This window comes from Puma concolor, chromosome C1, assembly GCF_028749965.1.
Source record: "Puma concolor isolate L17-30 chromosome C1, mPumCon1.1.hap2, whole genome shotgun sequence".
NCBI classification, from domain to species: Eukaryota; Metazoa; Chordata; class Mammalia; order Carnivora; family Felidae; genus Puma; species Puma concolor.
The window spans coordinates 127,659,235-127,677,698 of NC_141674.1; the positions used below are offsets into that span (position 1 = coordinate 127,659,235).

The following is an 18,464-nucleotide window of genomic DNA, read 5'->3' on the forward strand; positions in this document are numbered from 1 at the left end:
AAAATGCAAATTTCTAGAAAAATCCTTCTGGAAATTGTATTATTTGCATTGAATCAATACAACAATTTGAGAAGAATGGTCATTTCAAAAATGTGGCTCTTCTAGTCCATGAACATGGTATTCTACTTCACTTATTTGGATCTTTCTTTTATTCCTTCTTTAATATTTTGTAGTTTTTATATGTTTAACTTTATTTAAAAAAGAGCCAAACTGTTTTTATAAAGATGGTTATAGCATTTTGCTTTTCCACTACAATATATGAGCACTTAACAACAAACAACTTTGACAAATGATAGAAATGGGAGAAATTTAGAAAACTCCATTCTTATATTAAATAATGATACACAATAAGCATGATCCAATGTGTAGTTCTGGCTGTGTCAACTAACAAGAATATACAGGTTACAAAGGGGAACCAATCTAATGTAAACACATCAGAAAAAGAAAGTACAGTGGGGAAGATCTATTATAGGAATACAGACTGAAAAAACTGGATATATTCAGAGTATAAAGAGATAATGACTATGAGAGATTACAGAAATGGTAAAGAATAACAGACCAGGTAAACAGAACATAAACTTGTTCCACAAATCCTGCAATATTATGTTGCTCTGAGACTCAAGTAAGGTATCATCACAAAAAGAGCAGAATGTATATTACAAAGTAAGTAATCAAGCTGCAGATAAAAGGAATCATCAAACTGTAATTTTTTTCCCACCCTAACCATAGTCAGTTGATGGGATGAAAGATATGGAAAATCCTTCAGGAAGATATGGAGAATTTATTTCTTCAATCCAGTCAGACAGTTGGGTATGGGGATGTTTCCCATTCAATGAACTGACTTTTGATATAAAAAAACTTTGGGAACCCAGTGTTCTGAGACAATATCCTGCTCAGAAGACCATACATGCTCATCAGTGTAACTGGATACCTGAGTGCTCTAAACTTCAAACTGTAGGAAAAAGTAAGAAGTTGCTGTTTCATTTAAGGGAATATAAGAATTCAGATGCAGTGAGCCATGTGCATAGGACAGATGGCTTCTCAGGAGTATACTCATCTCCTGTTAGTAGAGTTCTTTGAGCTCTGTAAAATAGCAGATTCTGAAGCACTAGGAACCAGTTCAGTGAAAAGAAGCTCAGATGTGCATAAGAAAATCACAGAGATGGAAATAATGTCTCATGTTTCTATAGCAGAGCAAATATTAAGATGTATTTGAATTATCAAATAGTGGTCAGGACCAAAAGAAGCCGAATTAACTGAAGCAAACTATTCACCTAAACAAGGTACACCTATAACTCAGTTATAGAGATAAGCCAACATATGAATCCAAGAACTATTTTTCTTGCTATTTAGATACATTTGGGAGCAAATTAAAAATCTATCCAGATCTATGAAAATGTATTACTTCATGAAATATCTCAAAGTTGTAATATGACTTCACAGCTCTTATGTAACCCTGAGTTAGAATTGTGAATATCCTAAGTGTAAGCTTCTTTTTTTTAATTTTAATTTTATTTTTGAGAGAGAGAGAGAGAGAGAGAGAGAGAGAGAGCGAGCAGGGGAAGGGCAGAGAGAGGGGGAGATACAGAATCCAAAGCAGGCTCCAGGCTCCAAATTGTCAGCACAGAGCCCGATGCAGGGCTTGAACTCACAAACCGCGAGATCATGACCTGAGCTGAAGTCAGATGTTTAACCGACTGAGCCACCCAGGAGCACCATCCTAAGTGTAAGCTGCTTGATGGCAAGGACTATGTGTTTGTATTCCTGGCACCTAGTATAATGCCTGACATACAACAAGTAGTTTATAAATTAATGAAGAAGTGAATAATGAATATCCCACAGTTTTTTTTTTCCATACCTTTTTAAAAAAATTCTAAGTTGATTTATCTGTTTTTGAGGGGAAGGAGGGGAAGAGAGGGAGAGAGAGAGAAAATCCCAAGCAGGGTCCACACTGTCAGCACTGAGCCCAATGTGGGGACTCAAACTCACAAAACCTGAGGTCATTACCTGAGCTGAAATCAACAACAGTTGGTTGCTTCACCGACTTAGCCACACAGGCGCCCCCACTCCACAAGTCTTGAGAATAAATATACATGAGCAAGCAAAAACTAAAGCAATAAATGGAGCTTGCGGAGGGACACATAATTAAGCTTGGCAAATTAATTATATTTATCAATTCTTTCTACAGAAAACCTTCTAACATGAGAAGAAAGGAATTTAAGCTATTAAACAACACGACCAAAGAGAATAAGAGAAAAGAAAGTAACGGGTAAGGAATTTCAAACAATTTTTGGAAAAGAGAAAGTATGTAGAGGGTACGTTCTCGTTAAAACATGGTGAGTGAACATCTACATTTATCCTCAATCAAAATGAGTACAAAACAATATGAATATGCTAACTCATCAGGGCAAAGATAATGCCAACAAAACAAAATAAAACAAAAAACAAAAAACGAAAAAACCCAAACCACAACAGTCAACAATGTGAACATATTCTAGAAGCAGAAAAATAGATGAAGATGCTAACAAGACTGAGAACACAAAATACTAACAACTTAAAAAAGGCTGTCCACAATTAAAAGCATCAGATACCTTTGGAGTGGAAGTATGAGATGGTAGCTAAAACCAGAACAATGGTTGAAAGTCTGTATAAGGAATGCTTAAATGTCCAGATTCTCTTAGTCATTCTCATCCCAACCCACAAGACCATAGTTTTATTGTATAAAGAAACTGAATCAGGGTTCAAACCTAAAAAAAAAAAAAAATAATAGAAGGTGGGGAGAGGTGCCATATGAAAACAAGACAGGCTGAGATAAAGTCTACATACTGAGGATTAAGAATATTATTCTGCTTCCCTTGTTTATGACACAAAGATGGTAGCTAAGTTTAAACCTCCACAAACAGCAGAAGAGTGGAGGATACCTTTTTCCCTTAAAAAGTTTAAAAGGTCATGGGGTGCCTGGGTGGCTCAGTTGGTTAAGCATCTGACTTCAGCTCAGGTCATGATCTCGTGGTCTATGGGTTTGAGCCCCACATCAGCCTCTGTGCTGACAGCTCAGAGCTTGGAGCCTGCTTCAGATTCTGTGTCTTCTTCTCTCTCTGCCCCTCCCACACTCACACCCTGTTTCGCTCTGTCTTTCAAAAATAAATAAACGTTAAAAAAAAATTAAAAAAAAAAAGTTTAAAAGGTCACAGAAAGACACATATCAACATATTAATGTCCACATATTAACATTTGGGGATTTCCCAGTGAAAAGCTCATACTTTTCTAGTCAAAAAGCTCTTCTAATCAACTAATCAACTTTTTACATTTTCTTTTTTTTTTTTAATTTATTTTGAGAGAGGGAGCATGTGTGTGCACATGTGTATGAGTGGGGGAGGGGCAGAAAGACGGAAAGAGAAAATCCCAAGCAGCCTCTGTGCTGTCTGTGCAGATCCCAACTTGGGGCTCAAACTCACAAACCCTGAGATCATGACCTGATTTGAAATCAAGAGTCGACTGAATCTTAACTGACTGAGCCCCCAGGTGCCCTAACTTTTTACATTTTCAATCTTAAATATGAATGGACTTTCAAATATCGACAGACACTGAAGAAAGCATCCAATATGAACAACAGAGAGGAAAACAAAATGAAAAAGAAATTCAGAGTAAACATACAATGCAGCAAACAGAAGAAAAGTTAAAAACAAAAAATAAAATAAAACCAAAAAAAACCTCAGCAGCAACAAGCACCCTAAAACAGTAAATTCCTGGGGCGCCTGGGTGGCGCAGTCGGTTAAGCGTCCGACTTCAGCTAGGTCACGATCTCGCGGTCCGTGAGTTCGAGCCCCGCGTCGGGCTCTGGGCTGATGGCTCAGAGCCTGGAGCCTGTTTCCAATTCTGTGTCTCCCTCTCTCTCTGCCCCTCCCCCGTTCATGCTCTGTCTCTCTCTATCCCAAAAATAAATAAACGTTGAAAAAAAAAATTTAAAAAAAAACAGTAAATTCCTTTCACATGAACATTTAGAGGCCACGGTAGGGTTGATATTTTCCTTGTTTCAATGTTGTTGTGTTTCAGGAAATAGAGGCCCAAGGAGATAGAGAAAGGTGGGGGGGACAGCGGGTTGGTGGAATAGAACACACAGAGTATTTATCAATTAAGTTTGTCATCTTCTATGGTGTGGTTTGTGGCACCCCCAAACAATGACAATAGTAACATCAAGGATCTTTGATCAAAGATCACCATAATCAAACATGATTATAATGAAACATTTTGAAATATTGTAGGAATTACCAAAATGTGACACGGAGACATGAAGTGAGCAAATGCTGGTAAAAAATGGCACTGATACATTTACATGACATAGGTTGCCCAAAATCTTCAATTTGTAAAAAATATACTGTGAAGCACAAAAAAGCAAAGCACAATAAAATGAGGCATGCTTGTATAGCTAGAACAATAGTGGCTATGAGTTGGTAAATACTGAAGCTGATAAAGAGTACATGGGGATTCATTATACTATTGTCTACTTTTGTACATATTGAATTTTTTCCATAATAAAATATTAAAAAGAAGACCAGAAAATAAGGAAAAAACAAAAGCTGGGGAATCAGGAACTTGAGAATGCAATAGAGCAGAATGGATGACAGGTGTGCACCATGTCCAAAGAAAAAGCAGTTGAAATTAAAGTAAAACAGAGGTCTGTGGAAAGGGGACCTCCAGGAATATGAAAAAAATACATACATATATATTTTATGTGCTTGTATGACATTTTGGAAGTTGACAGATCTGTTGGAATCTTTGAATACAAATTATGATGGTTTCATTGAAAAACAAAAGATTGAAAAAAGGAAATAATTATAATATAAAAAGTGGACCAAGAAAGAAGCAGTCTACTACTTAATCTTTTAGAGAACAATATTTAATTTATTTAGCCCATGGTGAATCCTAGAGACACAGATAGTGAATTACCAGATAATTCAAACACTGGAAAGACAGTGGAAGAAAAATGGTGACAAGAGGTGTTTAAATTACTGCTCTTTTACTTTTTAGTTTTGTGATTTGGACAAGGGACTTCTTCCAAATCTGTTTACTCATCTATAAAATGGAATCATTTTAGTATCATCATTCTTAAGAGAACTGTTGAAAGAATTAAAGCTAATATATCTAAAATATATGCCTTATATATAAAATGTAATATGCAGCTAATAAAAATGACATTTTAGTTACTGATTGGAGAGATATTCTAACAATAATGTTCAATAAAAAATCATAGTACAGAAGACTATATATAATATGGCCCTAATTAAATAAAATTGCCTACCTATTCATCTCCATTTCTCACTCTTTCTCCTTCTGTCTCTACCTCTGACCTCTTATTGACCTAAGTAAAGAAGTTATCTAAAGAGAAAGTTATCAAAACACACTTAGTAATGGTTATTTCTACATAGTGAGAAATTAGTTTTTACTTATTTAAAATTTTTTTCTTGTTTGATTTGTTACAATGATCATTTTTCCAAAGCAATACAAGATCTTTAAATTAGTAAAAACAAAGGAAAATAAAACAACTTAAAAAGACAAGATTAAAGCATGGGGTAAAGTGATGCTGATTGAAATTAGCAGATGACAGCATTACATGTAAGCTATAGAGAAAAATGAAAACAATTTACTTGTTAGTATACTTGGATTATAGCATTTTTCTTTCTGGTTTTATTATATAGTATTATACTTTTTTTTCATATATATGTATGTATATTTTATAAGTTCTTACTCATATTAAGCCAAAATCTACCTCCCTATTAAGTTTCATTTCTTGATAATAGTTTTGCCCCCTGAGGCCACAAAGACAAAAGTCTAATTCCTTTCAAACATGACAGATCTTTAAATATTTAAAGACTTGTTCCCCCTAAGCCTTCTCTTTTTCAAATTCCTATAGGCTTCATAAGATCAAGCACCATGTCTTATTCATCTTTGTATTGCCGGCAGGTCTGAAATAATGTCTTAAATATAGTAGGCAATCAATAACACAGGCATTTGTAGAGATGAATATGAAATACTCTCACTATTCTGGTCACCCTTTCCCAGCTATGTTTTCATTTGTTAACATACTTCCTATAATAAAACTTTTAGTCCCCTCTCAGTTCCTCATGCTCCTTGTCTACAATGACCTTTCTAAAACTCTACTCCAACCATTCCAGTTCTACCTGGTAAATTCAGACATTCCACTCTGTAATGCCCCACTTTCTGGTCCAGTTGTTCACTTATACCCACTGTATCTTCACTATCACATCAGGACCTTTCCTTCAATTGACCACACTACTTTCACTATATCCACAACATCCTTCCTGTCTTCATGCCTTTCCTCACCTTGCATGGATTTCCCAGTCCATACATCAACTTTGCTCTTATTAACATCACATAATTTCCTTGTCCCACAGTCCACCTGTCACAAGCTGGTAAAAAAAAAAAAAAAAAAAAAAAAAAAAAAAAAAAAAAAAAAAATCTTGGATAGATCCAACCAAAAGACTTTTCTAAGACTGTACCCACACTACTAGGTGTTGCTGGGGAAATTGTACCTTTGCCAGAATACCAGTTCCACAACAAATCTAAAATTGCTGTTCTCAAATGGATACTCAGTGTGCTGCAGTCAATTATGCCACACTAATCTCATTATCTCACTCCCCTTTCAGCAATATTTCACACTGTGTAGACATCCATCAACATTCGCCCCTCTATTTTTCCATTTCTCTAAGCACATAACTGTCTTTCCCGTTTCCAAAAAAATTAAACTCATCTTCTTGCCACCCTAAAAAACATAGATATTCTCAATAATACCATGTAGCCATAAAAAAGGACGAAGTTATTTACACATACAAAAAAAAAGAATAAATAAGTGAACCTCTGCTTAGGTCCATAAGGACAAAATAAAAAAACAATGCAGATGTTTATACTGTGTAGCATCTGTGTAAAAAATATGTATCTGTTGGATGCCTGGGTGGTTCAGCCGGTTGAGCATTTGACTTCAGCTCAGGTTATAATCTTGAGGTTTGTGGGTTCAAGCCCCACATCAGGCTCTGTGCTGACAGTGCAGAGCCTGCTTGGAGCTCTCTCTCTGCTCCTCCCCCCCTTAAAATAAATAAACTTAAAAAATATGAATTTGCTTGAAAATGCACACAATTTCTGTGAAAAAATTAAAAACAATGTATAGTTTCCAGAAAAAAGTGAGTGAAAATATTTTTCAAAATACATACTCATATAGATTTAGAAGTTTGAACAATGTGAAAGTGTGGTCTTAAAGTGATGTACAAACCAGACTTGTACATCTAGTCATGTATGTGCCTTTCATGCTTTAAAACCCCACACTGAGGAGGCTAGCAGGCAGAGGGAATGGGGAGTTATTGTTTAATGTTTGGGATGATGAGTGAGTTCTGGAGATGGATGGTGGTGATGTACGCACAACATGAATGTACTTAATATAACTGAACTATAAACTTAAAAATGGTTAAAATGGTAAATTTTCTCATGTATATTTCACTGTAATAAAAAAACTCTTGCAATACTAACAAATAAAAAACATAAAACACCTTCCAGTGCCTTCTTACTGCTATTCTGATGAAGAAGACCCCATATAATACACCCATAACTAACTCCATTCTGTCTTGAGACTCTATTTTATTAGCTTAAAAATATTCATATGACCTGGCCTACTTTTAGTTCCTCAAAGGCTTAGTAGTCTCTTGCTCTCAGACTTAGCACATAAAATTTCTCTTCCTGGAATGCAAATAATATCACTTACTCACAGGATGCCCTTTCTGTCCTTTGTGACGTGAATGTTCACTCTGTTAAACTCTGCCATAATATCCTTTACTTCCCTTTTATGACACTCACCACAACTGTTATTATCTGGTTAGTGTTTGTTTGACTTGAGACCTCAGTGAAGGTTGGAACCATGTAGGTGTTGTTCTGTAATGCATATCTGATGCCTAACACATAGCAGTGCAAATAACAGATACCCTATAAATATTTTTTGAATGAATGGGTTAATTCAAAATTAAACCCACTCCAGATATAGTCTAATCAATGAGTGGAGTAGAACCATCCCTTACCTGGAATGTTAATCTGAATAGTATGTCTCAGTATTACCTTATTTTTACCAGTTATGACAGACCGGTGGCTTCAGCTTAGCCTATGTTTATTCAAAACCAGAAGTCTTTTTGAACTAAACTAGTGATAATAGGTGAGGATTTCTCAAATCCCTTCCACACAAAGCAGACTTTCTAAGCATAAGTGCAAAATCTGTCCTATTAATTTTTAACTAATTATTTTTCAAACTTATCTCTGCCATCCAGTATATTCACCATTTCTCTCAGATTTTAGCCATTTGCAAATGGAATAGACCTGACCTCTATTTAGCTCATAGATAAGAACATACAGTGCAATTCCATAAGAGACATTTCTTGAAGCTGGCAAGACCTATTAATTAACACTTGTGGAAAATGGCTACAAATACCTTTAATATGTATTAACATCCAGCATTTTCTCTCTCATAAAAATTTAGACAACTATTTCTCCTAAGAGGTAGAAATGGCACAAAATATCAGCAGTAATGAAAGTTTAGAAAATTTGATAGATTTTCATAAAAATATGCTGAGATATTCTTAACCTTTAAGCATGACATCAGGGAGGACAAATTTGTCTTCCCATAGTGTGCCTTTTGAAGGTGGCTGCCGATAAGAGAATGCTTCGCTGGATTATATATGTGTCCCCTTTTCTGTGGAAAAGAACATTTATTAAAGTTGCCATTTCTGAGGTCTTTCTTACTGCCAGGAAAAGTGAAAAAAAAAAAAAAGGCAAGATGAAGTCAGATACAGCGCAAGTCATTTAATGTTGCCAGGTGCCTAGAAAGTGACAGAGCGTGACTGGGTGATCTGTTAAAGTCTTTCCTAGCTCTAATGTGCTAATGGTTGATGACTGAATGTGCTGCCTATCCAAATCATATTTGTATTTATAGCTTCCCCTAACTATAATGCAGTACAGTGAATGATGTAAGAGATTGTGCATATGGGATGTTCTGGTTGAGTAATACTTTCTCTGTGCCTCTCAAGTCAAACCAGGTAGCTAGACTTCTCATCTCCAAACTACATTTGCAGTAGTATACTTCTGTTTGTGATCTCATATGTATCTAATAAACTTTATCAAGATTAAGTTGTATTTTTGCTCAAGCTTCATTTAACTTAATTTGAATACAGCCATGATATTTCAAATATAAAATATGGGTCTAGAACTGACTATCTAACCATAATGTGCTTTCTGCACGATTATAGTGTGAAAATGACATCTTTATGAAATCGAAACATTATGGACAAAATTTAACATTCCAAACTAACTTAAAATGCCAGGAAATGCCTTGATCTGAATCATAGTTTATGATACCATACTGGTTTCAAGGTAAAGAAGTAAAGGAATAACATAAAATTTTTGAAATGGAATCTGGAAGAAAATGTCTTTTGAGAAGCATAGTAATAATCTTGAAGTGACTTTCCCTAGTAAATAGGAAATAGAACAAAATCTCCCCAATCATAAAGCATTCCCAAAATGTCATTTTTTCTTTGCAACAGCATATATATTAATAATCAAGAAAGGGCCAGTTGTACACTTCTGTTCTCATATGACAAATCCTAATCAGAAAAGATGAAATTCTCTGACTCTAGGATTTCTTAGTCCCCTAAAGATAAATCCAATTAATATGTTTGTTTTATGTAAGCAAACTTTTGGCATTTATAGTCGGCAATAATTGTGACTAAGAGCTAACAATATGTAGCATCATGTCTATTTGGCATTATATCTTAAAATTATTTATTATTATTTATGTATAGAAAGACATGATGACATGTTCTAGTCACAGGACTAGAATAATCTTGAAATTCATATGGAACCACAAAGGACCTCAAATAGCCAAAGGAGTCTGGAGAAAAAAGAACCAAATTTCAAGATACAGTACAAAGATATGGTATTCAAAGAGTATGGCAGTGGCACAAAAATAGACACTTAGATTAATGGAACAGAGTAGAGAGCTCAGAAATAAACCCACACTTATACAGTCAATTAGTTTACAACAAAGGGGGCAAGAATATATGATAGGGCTAAAGACAGTCTTTTCAATAAATGGTATTGTGAAAACTGGACAGCTACAAGCAAAAAAAAAAAAAAATAGAAAGAAACTGGACCACTTCCTTATACAATATACAAAAATAAAATCAAAATGGATTAAAGACCTAAATGTGAGACCTGAAACCATACAACTCCTAGAAGAAACATAAACAGTAATCTCTGAGACATCACCCTTAGCAACGTATTCATGGATGTGACTCCTAAGGGCAAGGGGAAAAAAAGCAAAAATGAACTATTGAGATTACACCAAAATAAAAAGCTTTTGGAAAGCAAAGGAAACCAGTAACAAAACAAAAAAGCAACCTATGAACAGAGAAAGATATTTGCAAATGATATATCTGATAAGGAGTTAATATACAAGACATAGAAAGGACTTATAAAACTCAACACTGGAAAAGCAAACAATCTGATTAAAAAATGGGTGGAGGATCTGAATAGACATTTTCCCAAAGAAGACATACAGATGGCCAATAGACAGATGAAAAGATGCTCAATTAACACTGCTAATAATCAGGGAAATGCAATTCTCCAAATCATATTTGTATGATTCTCCAAATGATATGATTCTCCAAATCCTATGTGTATTTACAGCTTCCTCTAAACATAACCCAATCAGAATGGCTAGTAGCAAAAGATAAGTGTTGGCGAGGATGTGAAAAAAGGAATCCTTTGTGCACTGTGACTGGGAATGTAAAATAGTGCAATCACTATGGAAAACAATATGGAGGTTCCTAAAAAAATTAACAAGAGAAATACCATATGATCCAGTAATTCCACTACTGGGTATTTACCCAAAGAAAACAAAAACACTAATTCAGAAGATATACGTATCCCTATGTTTATAGTAGCATTATTTACAATAGCCAAATTGGAAGCAACCCAAGTGTCCACTGATAGATGAAAGGATAAAGAAGATGTGGTATATAAACACAAAAAAATCATCATCAGTCATAAAATGGAATGCTATTTTGGCATTTATGGCAACATGGATGAACCTAAAGGGTATTATGCTTAGTGAAATAAGTCAGACAGACAAAGACAAATGCCATATGGTTTAACTTATATGTGGAATCTAAAAAACAAAACAAATGAACAAACAGACAAAGCAAATTCTTAAATACAGGGAATAGACCAGTAGTTGCCAGAGGGGGAGTGGGTGGGGATCTGGGTGAAATAAGTGAAGGGGATTAAGAAGTACAATATTCCAGTTACAGAATAAAACATGGAGATGAAAAGTACAGTACAGGGAATATAGTCAATAACATAATAATATTGTATGGTGACAGATGGTGACTACACCTCTTGTGGTGAACACTGTACAGAATTGTTAAATTACTATGCTGTACAACTAAAATTAATATATCATTGTATGTCAACTATACTTCAATAATTAAAAATTAATTATTATAATCAATGATGTATGCTGAATTTTATCAAGTTACATCTCAGCATAAATGGAGATGATATAATGAAGTTTTTCCGTTTCATTATTAACATGACTATATTAATACATTTTCTAATATTAAACTATACTTGCTGATATGAATCCCATTTGCATATGGCTAACATACTAGGTATTTTAAGAAGTTTCTGGTTTATACTAATATTGAAGATTCCTACATTTACAATCTTAAGTAAAAATAGGTCTGTGTGTGTGTGTGTGTGTGTGTGTGTGTGTGTGTGTGTGTATGTGTGTGTGTGTGTGTGTGTGTGTGTGTGTATGATACTGTGTGACAGTATCAGTGTTCATCTGACTTCATACAGTTTGGAAGGGCTCTTTCTATCTCTGTTCTCTGCAGTCCTTTAAAAAGCACCAGAACACCATGACTACATAGGGTTATTTAAAAAACTTGTAGAAGGATAAAGGAAAACACACACACACAGAAAAAATGTACGGGACTAAGGGACTCATATCACAAAGAGCTGATTTCTATAACATATAAGATTTCCAGTATATCAGTGAGAAAAAAAAAACAGCCAGTAAGTTTAGTAGAATAAAAGGTAAAAAACATAAACACAACAAAAAGGAAAAAAGTACAAATGACTCTTACATGTATGAAAAAATGCTCAATTGCATTTAGTAACATGAGAAGACAAATGTGTATAACAACTACCGTCACATTTCATCAGCAAAATGAAATAATTTCTATTTGAACATGGTGGCAAGGTGTGGGGAAACAGACAATCTTATTGCTGGTGGGAATATAAATTGGTATAACTATGGTGGAGCATAGTTTGAAAAAATCTAAAAAATATACAAATACATTGTACCAGCAACTCCTCCTCTATAAATTTATCTTGCAGACTTACTGCTATGTGTGTGACATGAAATATTAAAATAGCTTGTAATTATTGAGTACTCACTACATGCCACTCACTGTTCAAACCTTATAAATATTAGCTAATGTAAGTCTCCTAATAACTCTTTGAGCCAGGAATAATTATTTTCTCTTTTTAGAACTAAAGATGCTAAGGTATGGGGAGGTAAAGTTACTTTTGTAAAATGAAACATGGTAAGTACTGGATAGGAATATAAAAGACAGGTGGCCCAGTTCTAGTTTTGCATGCTCTTTGCCTCTCAAAATGTGCAAGGGTATTCACTGCTGTATTGGACCCAACAGCTATTTACCACAAAGGACTATTAATGGTAGACTAAATAAGTTATAGTACATTTAACAAAAAGAGGGGCACCTGGGTGGCTCAGTTGCTTAAGCGTCAGACTTCAGCTCAGGTCATGATCTCATGTCACGTGGGTTCAAGCTCTGCAATGGCCTCTGTGCTGACACCTCAGAGCCTGGAGCCTGCTTTGGATTTTGTGTCGCCCTCTCTGCCCCTCCCCAACTCGTGTTCTGTTTCTCTCTCTCAAAAATAAATAAACTAAAAAAATAAACTAAAAACAAAAGAGAGCAAGAAGAATGTCAAAGCCCTTTTAAGAACTCATATAGAAAGCTCTCTAACACATACTAGGTGAAAACAGCAAACAGCACACAATGTGTACATTATACTACTATATATTTATATATATACTTATATATTTATATATATACTTATATATTTATATATATACTTATATATTTACATATATACTTATATATTTATATATATACTTATATATTTATATATATACTTATATATTTATATATATACTTATATATTTATATATATGCATATAAATGACATGAAACGATATTGAAACATACAGAATCATAAGTACTTTTTTTTTTTTAACGTTTATTTATTTTTGAGACAGAGAGAGACAGAGCATGAGTGGGGGGAGGGTCAGAGAGAGAGGGAGACAGAATCGGAAGCAGGCTCCAGGCTCCGAGCTGTCAGCACAGAGCCCGATGCGGGGCTTGAACTTGTGAACCACGAGATCATGACCTGAGCCGAAGTCGGACACTTAACCAACTGAGCCACCCAGGTGCCCCAATCATATGTACTTTTTAATCCATGGAGTATCTCCAGAAGGATACACAATAAATCGCCAACAGTGGTTACCTGGGAACGGAAATGGTTGGCTGGGGCATGAGTGGAATGGGAACTTACTTTTCACTTTTGTAGACTGTATACACTTATCCAGTCAATACAAATAAATAATTTCAAAAATAAAATAAATGGGAGGTAAATTAGAATAAAGAAAAACTGTCATTACCTACTTCTTTTATTTATTTTATACATAGGTCTTCCACAAAAGATTTTACTTGAAGAAATTATTCCATAACCACAAAAGTTCGAAAAACACTGGAATAAAGAATGACTAATGAAACCATAATGTTCACAGTAAGTATATGAGGATTAAAATTAATAGGAAGTAGTTTTTCATACCTCATATGGGCATTACAGTATCTTTTGGCATACTCGGTCCATGTTCCAAATTTTTGTGGAAAGAGAGCTTCAATCTGCATGAAAAGCTGTAACAACACAAGTGCTCTCAATATGTTGCAACATTTTGAAGTAAATATTATTACTATGATAAATCCAGTTAACAAAATAATAAAAAAAAGAAAAGAGAAAACCTACCTCTTCTTTCTCAAGCCTCCTCCTCCCCCTTCATCCACCCATCTCTGCCATCCTATTCTTCAGGGATAAAACTGCTATCCTTTTCTCTAATGTACATTTATATATTTTGTATGCCTACATAAGGATATGTATACAATAAAACCTTGATTGTGAGTAACTTGTTCTGCGAGTGTTCTGCAAGATGAGCAAATATTTCTAATAAATTTTAACTTGATAAATGAGCAATTTCTTGCAATACCAATAGTATATGATGCTGAACATCACATGATCACAACTGAGCCAATGGTTCTTCTCACTCTCTCTCCCTGAGAGATTGTGGGTGATCGTCTCCCATGCTAGGATGCTTGGTCTCAGGCCATGGTGTTTGGCAGAAATCAACGATTTTTCAGAACACTGGAAGGCGCTAGTATATTTTTTGTCACTTCAAAGCACCTATGGACAGTCCTTTGCTTTTCCATACAAGAGTAAGCTTAGGAATCCTTTGCTTCATTCTAGGTCATACTGCCTGCAGATACAGACCCTTTTCTCTGCTGCCTTCTTGCCAGTTATATTAAATACAGTATATGACAAGAGTTTACTAACACTGTACTGTAGTCAACATCCATCAGTAATAGTGAAAGTCATCCTACAATAACCCTTGTCTCTTGTCTCCCTCACACCAGCCACGAAGGTTTTCAAAGGTAAATGCAAGTTCATTTGTTTATTTTTCTTTATATTTTGTATTTTAAAATTATTCTGTTATATTACATTATTGTAATAATTTTTATATGAATATTCTTGTGTCTTGGAATGTATCATCTGAATTTCCATTATTTCTTATAGGGAAACTCACTTTGAAATACAAGTGCTTTGGATTACAAACATGTTTCTGGAATGAATTACGCTGGCAAACCAAGGTTTTACTGTATATTCTCTTTTATTCACATGAAGCTCATCATATTATACATATACAACTAGAATTTTGTCCCCTAAAATATGTCTTAGACTTTATCAAAGTACATATACATCTATTTGTACTTAGTTTTAAAAATTAACTAAGCAAAGTATTACCATAATAAAGCATTGTTTAAAAGGCCCATGGCACTCATTCCTACGTAGAAGTACTGTAAAATATTTAAACAGTCTCCTGATCATGGACATATAGGCTGTTTCTAGCTTTTATACAGTTATAAAAGTTAATAACATCATGTAAGTCTATGTATGTGTATGTGTGCATATATAAACATATGCAGGTGTAGGTATACGTATCTACAACATCTATCAATAATTTATCTATTCACTTACCTATCTATGTATCCATCCATCTACCCAACCATCCACTACCCACCAATCTGCATCTCCATTAGATGAGACTGTAGAATATATTTTTAGAAATGAAATAGGTGGGTTTAAGGTATGTGCTTTTTAAAGTTTGACGGATGTTACTGTGTTACACTGTAAAATGCAGGTCCCAATTTATATTCTCATCAATAATATGACATCTTTCATTTTTATAACTTTGATAGGCTACACATAGTAATGTCTTTTATTTTAGTATGTTTTTTTAAAATTAGCAGCTTCATTGAGAAATAATTCATATATCACTTTTATTGTTCATACTTTTACAGTGTATAATTCACTGGCTCTTCATATATTCACAAAATGCCTCAATGACCACTATCTAATTCTGTAATATTTTTATCACTATAGAAAGGAAGCCCATACCCATTACTAGTCATTTTCTATTCTCCCTCTCCCTAATCCTGGCAATCACCAATCTGATTCCTATTTCCATTAATTTGCCTTTCTTGATATTTCACATAAATAGAATCATACAGTACGTAGCCTCTGTGTCTGACTTCGTTCACTTAGCATAGTGCTTTCAAGGTTCACCCATGTTGTAGAATGTATCAGTACTTCATCCTTTTTATGGCTGCATTTTCATTATCCATTCATCAGTTATGGACACTGGCTTCTTACTACTTTCTGGATATTACAAATAATGCTACTATGAACATCTGTATCTATATAATTTTTTGTGAATATATGTTTTCAGTTTTCTTGTGTATATACTTAAAAATGGAATTGCTAGGTCTCATGGTAACTCTGGTTTTAACTTTCTAAGTAATTGACAACAAGTTTTCCAAGGAGTAAAATTTATAGCGGTATATGTCTATGTTAAAAAAGAAGAACAATGTCAAATCAATAACCTAATTTTCTACCTTAAGACATTGGGAAAGAAAGAGTAAACTAAACAGAAAACAGCAGGAATGTATAATAAAGACTAGAATGCAAATAAACAAGATAGAGAATGGAAAAACAACAGAAAAAAAAATCAATGAAACCAAATACTGGTTTTTGGAAAGATTGAGATATTGAGAAAATTTTAGCTAGACTACCCAAATTAAAAAAAGAGAGAGAAGACTCAAGTTACTAAAATCCAAAATAAAAGAGGGGACATTACTACCAACCTCATAAGGAAGAAAGGGAATACTATGAACAAATGTACACTAATAAGTTAGATTACTTAGATAAAATGCAAAAATGCCTAGAAAGACAAAGAGTATCAAACTGACTCAAGAAGAAATACACAATCTAAACAGACATATATTCAGTGAAGAGAATGAATCATTAATTTAAGAAATACCCACAAAGGAAAACTCAAGCTCAGATGGCTTCACTGTTAAACTCTACCAAATATTTAAAAACAAATACCAATGGTTCATAAACTCCTCTAAAAAACAGAAAAGGAGAGAATACTTCCCAACTCATTCAATGAAACCAGTATTGCTTTGATAACAAAACTAAAGATATAACAGGAAAACTATAGATCAATATCTCTTCTGAATAAACACACAAAAATCATTAACAAAATAAAGCAAACTGAATCCAGCAACAAATAAAAGGATGATAACACAGTCAAGTGAGATTTATCATGGAATGCAAGGTTGGTTTAACATCTGAAATCAATTAACATAGTACACCTTACCAATAGCTATCTCCCAGTCTTGGCTTATTAATCAGATAACAATTGCTACTTATGTTAAGTGCTTACCATGTGCCAGGACACACAGCAAGATACTTTCAAACTAGTATTTCCTTTAATTCTTACAACTACAAGACAAAAAGCACATTGTTTTCTATGACTCAGTGTTCATTAATAGAAAGGACTTCTCTAGGTTACAGTGCCCTTACAGACTCATAAGAATTTCATCCATCATTTCTTTTTTAATTACTCCATGCTCTACTTGGCTCTAAGAATAGTAAGGCTAAATGGGGTATCAAACAAATACCTTATTCCTCCATTCTAAGTAATTACCCTATCTAATCTGAACATAAGTACTAGTTTCTCTCTATCTTTCCAACCATGGATTTTGAAGTAAAAGAGAAATAGAAAGAAGTTCTGTAATGCAATACAAAAGATATAAAATAGATTAAAATCCAATCCCAAGGAGCTTAAAATGTAAAACAACAAACTGGATAAGTAAATATTAAAACCATATCAGAACCACAATAAATGTGGTGACTATTACAACTTTACACTAAATATGAAAACCTTATGCCAAAAGTAAAAACTATTTTTTTATATACATGTGCAAGCACAGGAAAGGTTCACATATAAATAGAGAGGACAGTCATAGTAAAAGATGTATTTAATCATTAATAGCCATCTAGAAGTTCCCAAAGTATTCTTCTAGCATTTGAAGCAACTAATTTAAAATTAAACACTGCAAAATAGGTGAATGATACATATTTTTAAAGCCAAAGTATAAGGATTCTAATACCTCTTCAGGCCTTCCCAAGGCTGGAGTTCCTGTAAGAAGAATGGCTCGTTTGGCTGTCTGTACTATTGGTAGTAAAATCTTGCTGCGGGTTGCATTCCTGGACTTCATGTAGTGTGATTCATCCACTATAACAACTTTGAAATTCTGATTATTCAATGCACATATCAAAGTCTCTGCATCTGTGGTTAAAAGACCATAACCTAGAATTGTCACTTTGCTTGTAGATATTCTCCTAGGGAAAAAAAATCCATATATTTAAAAATATTTCAGTAACCAATTTATCTTAAACAATACAACTCTTTGGGAAGAAATTCAGAGGAAATAAAGAAAAATACTGCTGAAACTCAATTTCTCTTAAGATTTTAGAGTTTTCAGATATGACAAGCGAGAATGCAAAATTTAAAATTTTGGTTAACCAAAACCAAATTTTTGGGTAAACTGTCTTTGGAAGATTTTGACATCTACCAAGCCACATGTTACTAGGATTAGGATATTACTTCTGAGAATATTTGCTTCCAGACATCTAGAATC

The 18,464-nt window shown here is 34.1% G+C and overlaps 1 protein-coding gene across 1 annotated transcript in view; it reads right to left on the bottom strand.

The window, feature by feature from the left end:
- The window catches only part of ZRANB3 (zinc finger RANBP2-type containing 3), a 317,797-nt gene that overhangs the window by 103,698 nt on the left and 195,635 nt on the right, over window positions 1-18,464 (bottom strand). The window contains exons 5-6 of the mRNA XM_086715199.1: window positions 17,934-18,165; window positions 13,975-14,060 (exon numbers count right to left, since the gene is read on the bottom strand). Coding sequence (XP_086571325.1) covers window positions 13,975-14,060; window positions 17,934-18,165 — 318 coding nt within the window. The remainder of the gene's footprint in view (window positions 1-13,974; window positions 14,061-17,933; window positions 18,166-18,464) is intronic.